The sequence below is a fragment of the Epinephelus fuscoguttatus genome, linkage group LG13, assembly GCF_011397635.1.
Source record: "Epinephelus fuscoguttatus linkage group LG13, E.fuscoguttatus.final_Chr_v1".
NCBI classification, from domain to species: Eukaryota; Metazoa; Chordata; class Actinopteri; order Perciformes; family Serranidae; genus Epinephelus; species Epinephelus fuscoguttatus.
In genome coordinates this window covers 37,316,478-37,330,852 of record NC_064764.1, presented here as the reverse complement: position 1 = coordinate 37,330,852, position 14,375 = coordinate 37,316,478, and the positions used below count along the sequence as shown (strand labels likewise).

Here is a 14,375-nt window from a genome sequence, read left to right as displayed (position 1 = left end):
TTGTTGCTAGTTTATCAGCATCACTTTGGGTGTGGACAGTATTGACTCATGATAAAGATTTACTTCTGATAATCAGCTGGTGGAAACACAACATATGAGAGGTGTGATTTCACCACGTTTGGTCTTCTACTGAAACACCGCAGCCTCTCTAAACCACCGGTGACTAAACTCAGAGACTTACAGCTTTCACAACCCGCCTCTTATATGATTTACTTCTCCACTGCCTGCAGTCATTCTTTAAGAGTAGGCGTCTGTTTTGAAATAGGATGTTTTCTTCTGTGTAAAATGAGTCCAAAGAAAAGGTCTGATTAAAACTGGAAACAGGGCAGAGGAGAGTAGAAACAAGCCAGGTGTTTTACACGGAGAGAAAAATGATATGATGTAACTTTAATTGTCCCCCCGGAGCGACTCAGGTCATGTAGCAACAGCTGACTCATGCCCCACAGACATAAATATTATTATCTCTACCAGGCGTAACCCTGGACAGGATCATGCGTGATCCTTTCCAACTAATCTCTCAAACTACTGGACCAATCAGCCTCATATTTTGTGTGCACATTTATTACTGTATGCTTAAGGAACTCTTGCAGTGATTCTCAGTTGCTGAAAAATTGTTTACACACTGTCTTATTACATCATTGACATATGACCGCAAGTTTTGTGGAAATTGTCTCAACAACAACGAGCCTCCCCGTCTGTTGGAGGACACATTTTGGCCTTCGTCGTGCCTTAAAAACTGACATCAGTAGAAAAGTTTTGTCTCATTTTAAACTGGAGAGTCTTCAGATTATGTCCATACCTGATATGTAATGATCCAATAAAGTGAGGCACAATACATGATAAATAAAATAACTGTTAATCTCCATCGCCATCTTAGCTGTAAGGGAGCCAGGAGGGACCATCAGCCCCAGGTAGTGTGCCAGACTTTAAAGCCAGTTTTCATAGTGGCCAAATAATGGTACTGCAGTTTCTGGCAATCTGAGACAAGATGCCCTGCAGCACAAAAAGACGCTTTCCCATTGACTTACATAGCAAAGGAGATGTCTGTATAACAGTGGCTAAATTTTTTTAGCATCACAACCCACTGTAAAATGACTCTTGTCATTATCAAGATTTAATCAGTTCAGTCCGATAACATTTGTAAAGTCTAGAAATCATTAAATCATTTCATCTCCATTCATGTTAGCAGAGCACTGACACCACATCAGGAGTGTTTCAGAAGTGTTTTAACTGCTCGATTTTGTAGACTTGCAGATTTTGTTGTTAAAGTTGGTCCAGCTGGTGGGCGGTGCTTGGCACTCCTGTTTAACTGCATCCAACATGGCGGCTGGGTCACAGTCTTTCTTATTTTACAGCTAAAAAGTCACTAAAATATGTTTTTGAACAATTCTGAGGTGAGAATCAGGCAACGCAGTAACAGTCTTGACTCATCTTTAATGGGCGACAATTTGACCACTGTTCACAAGCTGTGATTGACCTGACGACAGCTGTGTTAGAGACTCTTTAACTACATTGCACTGACTTTACTGAAGTAACATTGTTAGTGCAGGACTTTTACTGAGTGTTTTTACTTTGTGGCATCAGTACTTTACTGCAGTGAAGGATGTGAGTACTTCCTGATTCACTGCTGAAAACATTCAAGACAAAAACATATCTGGTGCACAAAAGAGGGAGTTACTCAAAAACAAACAGTGAAGTGTACATAGCAGTGTGTGTGTGTGTCTGTGTGTGTAAGTGCGACTTGTTGTATAGAGTCTCGTTGGTATTCTGTGGGAGACCTCAGCCATGAAAGTAGGAAGTAACAAACTCACCACACTAACACACACACACACACACACACACACACACTGCAGCTCTTTTCAGAGACGGGGTATGCGTAACGTTTTTGGCTCCATCAGTCTGTTAAAGTGATGGTGTTTTATGTTTCAGTTAACGGTGCTGAGCTGAAACTGTGATAATTAACAGGAAGACGACTGTTTGGTCTGATTTCGTCTGATTGGCTGCATCACTGATGGATCTAAAAACTTACTTTGGGTTAAAACTTAACTGAGGTTGTTAAAGAGTGAATTCTGCTCCTCGTTTGATATTGTTTGAAGAACCGATGCGTTAAATGACAGGATGTTAAAACTTGACAGGACTCCAGTTGTTGTTACATTCAAGTCCTCGCCAGACAAGTTCACACAATGCTGATTCAGCCAATCACCACCAGGGAAGCTCTTAGTGTTTCTCAGTGTACTGGAGTTAAAGTCAAAACAGACTTGAAGAGAACGCTCCGGGGGGGGGGGGGGGGGATGAGGCGAGCTCACCTGCAGGCAGACGTCTCAGTACGTTTACATGACGTTAGAGAAAATGGATTTATTGTGTCAGCCAGTGAGGCAGAATTTCAAAATAAAAGCGCATCCCCAAGAAGATGACAGATATGAATCAACGTTTTCACTTTAAATCAGTGATACTGAATTGCTGATCACTGAATTGATGTATTGGTCCAGACAGATGGATCAATACTGCAGTTTCTCCTGACCTATCAGTACATGTATCTACAGTTAATTAATGTGGTCTGATGTATCAGCCTGGCTCATTTCTCTAACAGCAGCACACACATGAATACCTGACGTACACCAGCCTCTGAGCTGTTGAGGCCTGTTCTGTCCATAAAAGGTGAATCTGTCTCACACAGCTCTGACAAATCTCCTCCAGTCTGTACAGGATGTTTACGTTTCAGCAACATTCAGTCTGCAGCTGGCCGCAACAACAAGCAGCTGCCCTGCTGACGTGCCTCTGAGCCAAACATCCTGCAGACACTGAGACCCTCAGACCCACAGACCCTAAAGATGACTTTACAGACCCTTCAGACCCTGTAGATTAACCTACAGACCCTACAGACCCTGTAGATTAACCTATAGACCCTTCAGACCCTACAGACCTTACAGACCCTTCAGACCCTACAGACCCTTCAGACCCTTCAGACCCTTCAGACCCTACAGACCTTACAGACCCTTCAGACCCTACAGACCCTTCAGACCCTACAGACCCTTCAGACCCTTCAGACCTTACAGACCTTACAGACCCTACGGAGCCTGCAGACCCTTCAGACCCTTCAGACCTTACAGACCCTTCAGACCCTACAGAGCCTTCAGACCTTACAGACCCTGCAGACCCTACAGACCCTTCAGACCCTTCAGACCTTACAGACCCTTCAGACCCTACGGACCCTACAGATCTTACAGACCCTACAGAGCTACAGACCTTACAGACCCTGCAGACCCTACAGACCCTACAGACCCTTCAGACCTTACAGACCTTACAGACCCTACAGACCCTTCAGACCCTTCAGACCTTACAGACCCTTCAGACCCTACAGAGCCTGCAGACCCTACAGACCCTTCAGACCCTTCAGACCCTTCAGACCTTACAGACCTTACAGACCCTACGGAGCCTGCAGACCCTTCAGACCCTTCAGACCTTACAGACCCTACAGAGCCTGCAGACTCTACTGACCCTGCAGACCCTTCAGACCCTTCAGACCCTACAGATCTTACAGACCCTACAGAGCTACAGACCTTACAGACCCTTCAGATCCTACAATTGACCCTACTAACCCTGCAGACGACTCCACAGACCCTGATGAAGACCCTACTAACCCTGCAGACGACTCCACAGACCCTGATGAAGACCCTACTAACCCTGCAGATGACCCCACAGACCCTGATGAAGACCCTACTAACCCTGCAGACGACTCCACAGACCCTTGAGACCCAACAGACGACTTCACAGACCCTGAAGACAACCCTACAGACCATACAGATGACTCTACAGACCCCACAGACCCTGCAGATAACCTTGACACCCTGCAGACCCTACAGGCCCCGGAGATGACCCTGCAGACCCTACAGACCCCATAGACCCTGCAAATGACCCCACAGACCATGCAGATGACCCTGAGACCCTGCAGACCCTAGAGACTACTTCACAGACCCTACAGAGCCTGCAGACCCTGTAGACACTGCTGCAGGCTCTGGTAGAAACTGATAGACTGAACACTGATGTTGTTGCCTCTGGCTGTAGTGCTGTTAGTCAGTGGCCTAGTTATGTTGCCCTCTGTCTGTGTGTGCGTGCGGGGGTGTGTGTGTGTGTGTGTGTGTGTGTGTGTGTGTGCGTGCGTGTGTGTGTGTGTGTGTGTGTGTGTGTGTTTTTCCCTCCCACAATAGAGTTCTTTGTTGTTGATCTAACCTACATGATTGCTGGCCAAAGCTTTACTGGACCAGAGAATTAACTGGAATTCTTGTGTGTGTGTGTGTGTGTGTGTGTGTGTGTGGGGCATTATGACTCTGACTCAGTGTGTTAGTCCGTCCTATTCTTGCTGTCTAACCATGAAGCACCACAAGCTTTTGTTCTTACTTGATTTTTTCTTTTCTTCCAGAAGTGTGACTCCTCCACAAATATACATTTACTGGTGCGGCTCATAACAGGAAGTGTGGGGGGAAAAGAAAGATATAAATATGATTCTGAGGCCACAGTCCATCCACATTAAGACTGTTAAATATATAAACACATCTTTTCCTCAGTTTCAGACTCAAACTGATAAAATCTTGAAACTCCAGCTCAGTGTTTGAGTGTGTCTGAGCTGACATGAGCTGAGCTTTTGCTAAACGATGATGTAAGCTGCTCAGTGAGGGTGGAGCTGAGAGACTGTGAAGTTAAGATGTCAGACTCAAGTTGTTTCTAACCCTCTTTGAACACCCAAAGTCACAACTATGAAATACATATCTTTATCATCACCACAGCACCAAAATCACTTTTCATACTTGTTTTGTTGTTGGACAACAGGAACAGAAAATATGTTGTGAACTGTGCTGCATTAAAACAGAAGCAGGAGGAGACTGAATGGAGGTTTAACACTCAGCAGAGGAGCAGAAAACAGTTTCAGAAAAGTGACTGAAGGACTGAGCGATATAACGACTATGTACAATATAGTTATATATTTTCAAGCAAGATATAAATTTAGACAACACCGTTTATATAGATATACCCCAAGTTGCTGCTCCTCTGTTTAATCTGTCTGTTCATTAGTCTACAGTGTGACATCAATCTGTAAGTTGCACATGCTAAGCTTAATCAGTCTGTGAGATGAATGAAGTTACTGCAGCAGCATACGTACAACTCTGAGAGGCAAAATCCGTTTCCATTGTCAGTTTAGACGTGCCGAGCCACACCAGAGATGGACCTTCTCTGCAGTAGGTCCAAAAGCCGGGCCTCCTGCCCTCAAGCGGGTAGCGGTGATGTCTCGCCGACTGCAGCCAACATCCGATGACCCTGCTTTTCCCTCTCAAACAAGCTGTGTGTGTTTTGAGACTCTTCTCACCTCTGTCTGCAGGAGACCAGAGAGAAAGGTGTTTAAGAAGTCGTACTGAGAGTGTGTTCATCTCTCAGTACGTCTGTAGCTTCTGTAGAATCTCTGTGGTTTGGAGTTTAGTTTCTCTCCTTCGTCTTGTTTTTACTTCCACCTTTATTCTGACACCATCCTTCAGATAATTATGTCTTTTATTTAAAGTGATTTAAAATCAGATTTTGGACTCAGTTGAGCGTCACGGCCTCACGGAGCTGCTGTCGTAGCTGTGGATCGTTTTTCATCATGTGACCGTCGACATGAACTAATTTCTTTGGTTCAGGGTTGAAGTCCTCCATTGACAAACCAAAACACAAAGAGACAAAGAGTCTGTTGTCATGGTTACAGTGCTGTTAGGATGGTTACTAGCTGGCACAAACACTTGGCATCATGACCAACATAATTACATGTCAGGGAAAAAAACATCCGATTTGTTTTTCTGAACTCTTATGTTTTTAACCCACAGTGTGGGATGGTACCAGAATACTGCGGCCACTGCTTTATCAGTCACACAGTTTTTTGTTTTTTTTTAAATCCAGCAGCTGACGTCTGTCATCAGGCCGGAGTTTCCCAACTTGATGGAAAATCCCCAACGTTTCCTCCCTGTCTGCCCATAACATGCCAAACCAGGCTTAAATATTGATCTACCTCTTATCTGTGTGCTGTGTCAGATCTGTGTGGGACCTCTGCTTTTGTTTCAGCAGCCACTCACAGAGCTCTCTGGTGTTTTTGTCTTTGAACGCAGCATAAGTTGAGCCAGCTGGCTCCAGGCTGAGAGCAGGGCGGGGCTGGCTGCTGGCTGCCTCCTCATTACTACACATACAGACACAGTGTGGATACAGGACACTTTATATACTCTGTGGACTGTGGGATTGATCTCGTTAACTGGAAACTGATTAATGAAAATAAAACTGTCCACTGAAAACTGAAAGGTTATATATATGTATGTATATGTCATGAGATCAAATTGACTCGGTTTCTTTTCAGTTTAGTGTCAGTTTTCAGTGATGTTTTGATTGTTTCAGTTTAGTTTTTATTGTTTAATAATGTTTAGTTTAAGTTGAGTTTCATTAGTTAGTGACAGCCGTGACTGGAGGCATTATGTTTACTAGATGTCCATTCATCCATACATACATATGTCCGTACCATGCTTGTGAACGAGATATTGCAAGAATGCCTCAAATGCCCACTTGGACTCAACAATGAACTGATTAGTTTTTGATGGTTATAGGTCATAGGTCAAAGGTCAAGGTCACTGTGACCTTGTCTGTCTCATTCTTGTGAACGCAATGTCTCAAGAACACTGTGAGGGAATTTCTTAAAATTTGGCACAAAGGTTGACTTCGACTTAAGAATGCGCTGATTTGTTTTTGGAGGTCAAGGGCTAAGGTCACTGTGACCTTGCATCTGTCTCATTCTCATGGGCATGATGTCTCAAGAACACCTCAAGGGAATTCCTTTTTTTATATTTGACACAACTGTCCACTTGGACTGAAGGATAAACTGATTCAAATTCGGTGGTCAAAGGTCAAAGGTCAAGGTCAGTGTGACCTCACAAAACATGTTTTCATAACTCAAGAATTCTCACGCTAATTATGACAAAATTTCACACAAATGTCTAACAAGATAAAATAATGAAGTGGTGACGCTTTATATAGAAAGGGTCAAAGGTCAATTTCACTGTGACATCATAATGTTCTGCATAAAACACTTCATGGGCAGTTATTCAGTGTCGTATTTCAGGAACAGAAGGGGAGACATTTGGTCAGATACTGAATTGGTGACTCTAATCTTGAAACTGTGCTGATTGTATAGATCTTCTGTGTGTGAAGCATCCATGTTTTCACTGACATGGATGGAAACCGTGGCAGAAACTTGACTGGCAAGTGGAGGCAAACAACCACGGAGCAGTAATTCTAGTTATTGTTATTTCCTTTTTAATTTTTGTTTTCAGTTTGGTGTCAGTTTCCAGGGTGGGTTTGCTTGTTTCAATTGAGTCTGTTGTTTAAAAATGTTTAGTTTTAGTTTTGTTTTTATTAGACCCTGTGGTGACGATGGGAAGGGGGGTTGTGGCCTCTCCTCCTGAAGTCCCCAACCATCTCCTCGGTCCTCTCCACACTAATGCAGAGATTGTTTGAATTTGCACCGGTTCTTTCACCTCTGGCCTGTCCACAGTCATTGTTGGAGGTCAGTCCAACCACAGCCGTGTCATCTGCAAACCTGCAAACCTCACCTTGCAGAACAATCACATGTGAGGAGCATGTACAGCAGGGGGCCCAGGACACATCCCTGTGGGGAGCCGGTGTTGAGTGTGATAGTGGAAGATGAGACGCCATGGGTCTAAACAGACTTTTGACTGTTTGTCAATAAGTGAAGGACCCAGTTGCAGAGAGATGGTGTTAGTCTTGGACTTTTGGATTTTGGACTCTGTGTTCTATGACAATTAATATGCATCAGTAATGATTATTCTCTCTTTGTGTCTTTGCAGATGACAGGAAGAATGACGCAGGAGTTCCGATGGAGTTTAAATCCAAACAGTGGTTTGGTGCCTCGGTACGATCTGATGGAGAACACATCCTGGTGAGAAACACACACACAGAATGACACAATGATTGTTTCCTGGTCTGAACCTGGCCTCCGCTGAGCAGCGTCCATGTTGGTCTGAGTTTTGTGTGTGTCTTCCAGGCCTGTGCTCCTCTGTATCAATGGTCGACCTTTGGCGTCTCCGAGCGAGAGCCGGTGGGAACGTGTTACCTGAAGAAAGGATCGACGGTGGTCGAGTACTCTCCCTGCAGATCAAGTCTGTTCTTTTCTTTTCTCCACTGAATATCTGCAATAATAATAAAAATCATTCATCACCTGTTTACCTGTAAAATGTGTGATATAAATTATTTTTCTGTCCAGAGTTAAGCTCACCTGAGGGACAGGGCTTCTGCCAGGCCGGCTTCAGTGCCGACTTCTTAAAGGTACCAACTTATCTTCCTTTATTTTTACTTCTTTCAGAGTGTTTGTACATTGTGGTATTCATACTTTCGCTGAAGTAAAGGTCCTGAATACTTCCGCCACCACTGACCTGAGCAGCCAATAATGCAGTATTTATACTCATGCGTCGACTCAATGCTGTAGCCTGACATGCACCTCCCCAGAAATGTAACTATGCGTCACGGCAAGTAAGCTGAAACCATTTCCCTCAGTGGAAACAAAACTTTTATTTACTTTAATTTCACAGATAAGAAACAATAAATTGTGAAGACAATAAAGCCTGCAAAAAATACCATTTTAAGTCCCGTGTTTGTGTTTTATCCTGGCTTCATATGAACAGAGGAAATCTCTGCAAGCTGCTAGGCTAATTTATACAATGTAAAATGCCATAGGCTTGTGCTAATAACGTTAGCATGTTGTATTTGTGGGGAAAATTTGTCCAGATAAGGACAAGTGTTTGTCTGTGAATGCTGTGAGTGTGTTTAATGTGTGTTTTTAATCAATTAAACTTTATAGCACTCCACCATCTTGGAGGTGTAACATGCAGAGTGACACAGACAGACCACAGCACAAGTATAAATGCTCATAACAGCGTTGGTCCGTGCATAGGCTACGGCGTAGAGCTGAGGCACAACATAAATCCCGCTTAAGAAGTAAAAGTAATAAAAATCTCTCTTATATGTCCGTGTGTCTCCAACACGATGCATCAGTACGTATTCTTGCTTTTATCATCTTTGTATATCTTGAAACTCAATAGGAGTTTGATTCCAAAAACACATCCATGTTTTCACAGATGTGAGTGTAAACTGTAACTGCAGCTTGTTTGCTGAAGTACACAACCACAAGGTGGTTATTCTAGTTTCTTTGTTTTTGTGTTTTCATCAGGACAAAAGAGTGGTGGTGGGAGGACCTGGCAGCTTCTACTGGCAGGGTGAGTGTGTGTGAGAGTGTGTTAGTGTGTATTAATGTGTGTGTGTCCATGTTCATGTCATCTCCCTACAGTCAGCAGGTGAATTCTGCAGCAGCTCACTGTGAATAACAGAAGATAAGGATTCCCCTCCTGAAACGCGGAGTTGCCAGTTGGCAGTTTTCTGTCCCCAGATTCTCTGACAGGCCTTTAAAGGAGAAGTCCTCTTTATTACAGCTTGGATCCTGTTTCATACTTTGACTTTAATCAGTAATAATAACTTTGTGTTCACAAACTAAAAGTACCCTGCACAGTTTTTTTCCACTTGTAGCGCTGTGGAGCTGTGCGTGTGTGAGTGGGTCCTTTTGTTATTAGGACATGTTTGGGAGTGTTTTAAGAGTTCTGACACTGTAACAAATATTTAGCTCCAGATCATTGAAGACACGTTTGTGTTGTTTGTCTCGACCGGTGACTCGGCTGCACGTTGTGTTGTGGTGGTTCGTGATGCTGCTGGTTCAGAATGACACGCTGTGCTGTGTCACTGTGGGAATCAAACACATCATCCAGAGGTCGTGATGTTTCTGGTGCTGTGACTCTGCAGTGTGGCGAGCGATGTGGATGTTTATTCAAGTTCAGGAGCTGGTTCCACAGAGACTTCACATGGATGTTCTCTTGCTTTTTCTAATGTTCTCCTCGTCGTTTCCTCACTTTTCTGTTCTTCACACTTTAAAAAGAGAACCCTGCTAAGCTCACATCTCTCCTCTCACACAGTGCTGTGGGTGGTGGGTTTGTGTTGAGACCACCAGAGTCTGACTGGCAGCGGTCTTGATCCGGTTCTTTGTTCTGCACCGGGGTTCATTGTAACTGAATCAGACATGATAGGTGTGAGACCACCGTTTGATTCAGTGTGACTGACACTCTCCTCAGATATCATGATGTGTGGTGTCAGACATGATGGGAAACAGACTGTCCTCATGTCTGCAGAACCTTCATGTTGGACACAGTGACAGATTCACATCATTCAGATCACCAGATCTGCAGCACCGTCACCAGCTTAGAGTTTAATCAGCAGGTGAGGGTTCAGACAAGGCGTGTGTGTGTGTGTGTGTGTGTGTGTTATGGTCTGACACTAGAGGTTGTGACAGAGTGTATCCTGAACACTGAGTCGTCACTACATGTTTCCTCTCTGGGTTGTGTTTGCCTAATTATTGTTTCCTGTTGACTCAACACACACACACACACACACACACACACACACACACCCCTCTGGTTCTGATTAGACCCTTGTTAACACTGTGTCTCTGCGGCTCCTTTAATTACATGTTCTGTGTTTTTCTAAACCAAAAGTGTTTCAGCCTTTAGCCAACGCATTCTGTTCCTTAGATTCTGCTCTGATCTACCCCCTCCTATTGTTCCTTAATGTTCTCCTTCTCTTTCTTAAATTCCCATTTCGTTCTCCTGCGTTCTCTGCTCTCTTCTGTAATGCCGTGCACACACTACACGATATCAGCTCGATTGTAGCCTGACACAATGTCATACAGTGTCGGCATGTGTAGTGTGTCATAGTGGACGTTTGATTTTTGATGTTTGATTTTCTATTTGTCGTTCACGACTGCTCCCATCACAGCCGTCACTTTGACCAATAGAAACACAGAGCAATCTGCTGCCGTGGAAACTGTATGTCAACAACAGCCCAGCCTTTCTGACACTTCCTGTAGGGACGTTACCACACAGAGTAAAAAGGGAAAAATGATGGTGTGAAACAGCAGAGGCAGTTATTTATTAATCCCTCTGTATTTTTATATTTTTACTTTTTATCTGCTCCCGTTGCCTTATTAGCGTTAATGCATCGTCATTTCAAACTCAACACTTCGTGTATCTTTTTCAAATTAAAAGCCCCGTATAACTTTGGTTGAGAGAATTCATTTTCTAAAAAGGCTTTTATTGTGAAACATTTGCAGGAACTTGTTGTGGAGGAGTCAGTGACTTGCATGTTTGTGTACAGTACTTCAAATGTTGCTCCGCCCATCTGGTGGTGCTTTTTATGTTACTACAACATTTCAGCTGGCACATGAACAGACACAGTGACTCAAATGTTAGTAAAAGTAATAAAAATAGGACAAGAATAACCTGATGACATCACATACGTCATGAAAGACAACCGGGGATAATTGGTGTGTACCATCGTGGAGTGTGTCATGTCTGTCGGCCAAGTCATGGCATGATTTAATGACTCCCCAATCACCAAATCTGACGCAGTGACCATGGGAACGGACAGAAATGTCATGTGGTGTGAACCCGGCATAACGTTCTCCTTCTCTCCTCTGTTCTCAAATGTTCTCTAACTTTCTCCTCCCTCTTCAGGTCAGCTGATTTCTGATGACGTCTCTGAGATCTTCACCCGGTTTGATGGACACCTCTACACCACGTACGCAAACACTCTTGCCACCGGGTCGGCCATCGCTCAGTATGACGACAGTTACCTCGGTAACCACACACACACACACACACACACACACACACACGGGTCTAAATTAAAGTAGAGAACATTCTCCTGCCTCAGCAGACGGAGTTCTGTAATGATCTATGTAATGTTCTCAGGGTACTCTGTGACGGTCGGAGACTTCAACAATGACGGAAAAGAAGGTGAGAACAAAGACTAATCTCCTCCTTTAATTTAACGTAGAACACTTCTGCTCCTTTCGGTTTCTGTACTAAAACATCTGATGACAATGTGGACGTTCTCTACAGTTTTCTGTCAGTTAACAGACCAAACAGCTCATTGATGAATTGTATTTTAATATAGATTAATGATTTGTGATGATCAAACAGTCGTTCGCTGACTGAACTAGTGACAGTTGTGTTTTTCTGTCCTCTACAGATTATGTGACCGGAGTTCCTCGTGGGGACAAAGCACTGGGTTATGTAAGTGTTAAAGGTTCAACACACACACACACACACACACATACACTCTCTGATACCCACAGGATGGACAGATGTGTGTCGTTGTCATGGTGAAAGAAGACTGTCTCCATACAGTCTCGTGGTGTCACTTCAGTGTCTGTGCACAGTCCAGTTTTAAACTGCCGATGTTGAAGTGTGCGTGAAGCTCGGCTGACATCCCGTGTTGTGTTTAATGTTTTAGGTGAACATCTTCAACGGCGCCAACATGGAGTCCATGGTGAACTTCACAGGAACACAGGTGAGCTGGAGGACACCGCCTACAACCCGGATGGTTACTGTTTATCTGTATCTGTTTGAGCCTTCAGTTTGGGACCAGACTGATGTGGAGATCATGTCACACAGATTATTAGCCCATCTGGCCCGCGTTGAGCCAATCAAAACTGTTTATCTAATATGGGGCGGGTTTCAGACGATGACGGACAACTTATAGACGTGATGACGTAATTTTTCCAATGGCACACCCTCGCACCAGCGACACTACGGCGAACATAAAACTAGTTTTGCAATAAGCAGCGCCATGAAGGCATTTCAAAAGATGGCTACAGCTGATGTGGAAATTTCTGTTGATATTTTATTTATAAATTCTGATGGTGAAAATGCAGACACTCGCTCAGACATATTAGTAGTTGGGTTAACAACAACAAAAACGGTATCGGCCCAAAATTTAACAATCTGTACATCTCTTAACAAAACAGAAAAAAAGAATAGTTTCTGTCTGAAACAAAGAGAAATGAAAAATAAAACACAAAATCAGGTAACACGCCCCAAAGTAACAATTAGACTTGAAGTGTCAGCTTTGAGCTTTCTGTCCTGATCATTTTAAAATGGTGTCCGGAGAGTAGTAGTTAGAGTTGTTGAAGTGTAAACATTGACGTGATTATTTCCAAACTTGGTCATGGAGGACGATCACAGCAGTGAGGGAGAGGAGGGGAGGTGTGATTGGAGGAGGAGACAGAAACATAAATGGCAGGAAAAGAGGCTGTCATCAGCAGACGTTAATGAAAGAGTTCCTCCTCACTTTCCTGTCCGTCCTCCATAACTGTTCCTCTGAACACACCAGCCTCTCTTTCATCTGTTTCCTGCGCCCCCAGACGTTTGTCTGATGTCCAGCCCATGTTAGTCACAGTGATCCTGTATTTTGCTTTTGAATCAGCTCTGTGACTCATCTGATCCTTTAAATCAAACTGCTGCTGACCTCAGAGCGGCTCATCAGTGTCTCAGCTCTCTGAACAGAACCAGCAACAGAGAAGCAGGCGTTCGACCTCAGGCTGCCTCCAACAACATTCAGTAAACATGTTTAAAAAGAAAAACATGCAGGGAAAAAATAAGAGTCTGAAACATAGAGTGTAAAGGTAGTGGATGTAAAAGCACCATGAACAGCTGGGTAATGATTAGTTTTAGCACTAACCCCTCCTCCTCCTCCTCCTCCTCCTCCTCCTCTTCCTCCTCTTCGTCCTGCTGAGTTAACAGGCAGTAAACGTGTACATGAGTCTGATGAGACCTGTCACTAAACTGAAAAACACTTCCTGTTGATGTTTTCACGATAGAAGCCGATGCGTTTCTGTTTATTTGTCTGTTATGTTTTTACAATTTACAGGCTGTGATATTAAAGTGATTTAAGAACATGAGCCCATTATTCCCTCCTCCTCTCCTGTTGTAGATGGCGGCCTACTTTGGACATTCGGTTGCTGCCACTGATGTTAATAACGATGGGTGAGTCTGTCTGTGTTGAAGTTATCAGCTGAGAGGTAACATTTTCTACTGGGAGAGTTCCTTCTATATCCTCTGTTGACTCCTGGCAGCACACTGATGGTTCCTCCTCCTCCTCACACTCTTTCTGTCTCCTGGAGATTTAACATCTCCCTTTGTCTTTGGAAATGAGTCATATCTCCGTCCCTCCAGGATTTCGTGGGCTGTTTATGGGATTGTTTCGGCCTGAAACACCTGATTTCATGACAGTTGGCGTTTTGTTTTGTAGTCAAATTGCAGGGACAAGTGAAAGTAGCAAAAAGAGTTGTGATGTTGTTCAGTTTAGGACTAGATGTTACCATCCGTGATGTACATACTTGAGGCTATGAATGGGAGCAGTAGTGCCATCTGGGGGTCAGAGTGGGAGACAAAGGGTTAGATAGATAG

The 14,375-nt window shown here is 43.8% G+C and overlaps 1 protein-coding gene across 1 annotated transcript in view; it reads left to right on the top strand.

The window, feature by feature from the left end:
* itgav (integrin, alpha V) overlaps positions 1 to 14,375 on the top strand; it is a 50,960-nt gene that overhangs the window by 12,552 nt on the left and 24,033 nt on the right. The window contains exons 3-11 of the mRNA XM_049594333.1: positions 7,875 to 7,966; positions 8,072 to 8,186; positions 8,291 to 8,352; positions 9,254 to 9,299; positions 11,640 to 11,762; positions 11,877 to 11,921; positions 12,157 to 12,200; positions 12,421 to 12,477; positions 13,900 to 13,952. Of these exons, the coding sequence (XP_049450290.1) occupies positions 7,875 to 7,966; positions 8,072 to 8,186; positions 8,291 to 8,352; positions 9,254 to 9,299; positions 11,640 to 11,762; positions 11,877 to 11,921; positions 12,157 to 12,200; positions 12,421 to 12,477; positions 13,900 to 13,952 (637 nt within the window). The remainder of the gene's footprint in view (positions 1 to 7,874; positions 7,967 to 8,071; positions 8,187 to 8,290; positions 8,353 to 9,253; positions 9,300 to 11,639; positions 11,763 to 11,876; positions 11,922 to 12,156; positions 12,201 to 12,420; positions 12,478 to 13,899; positions 13,953 to 14,375) is intronic.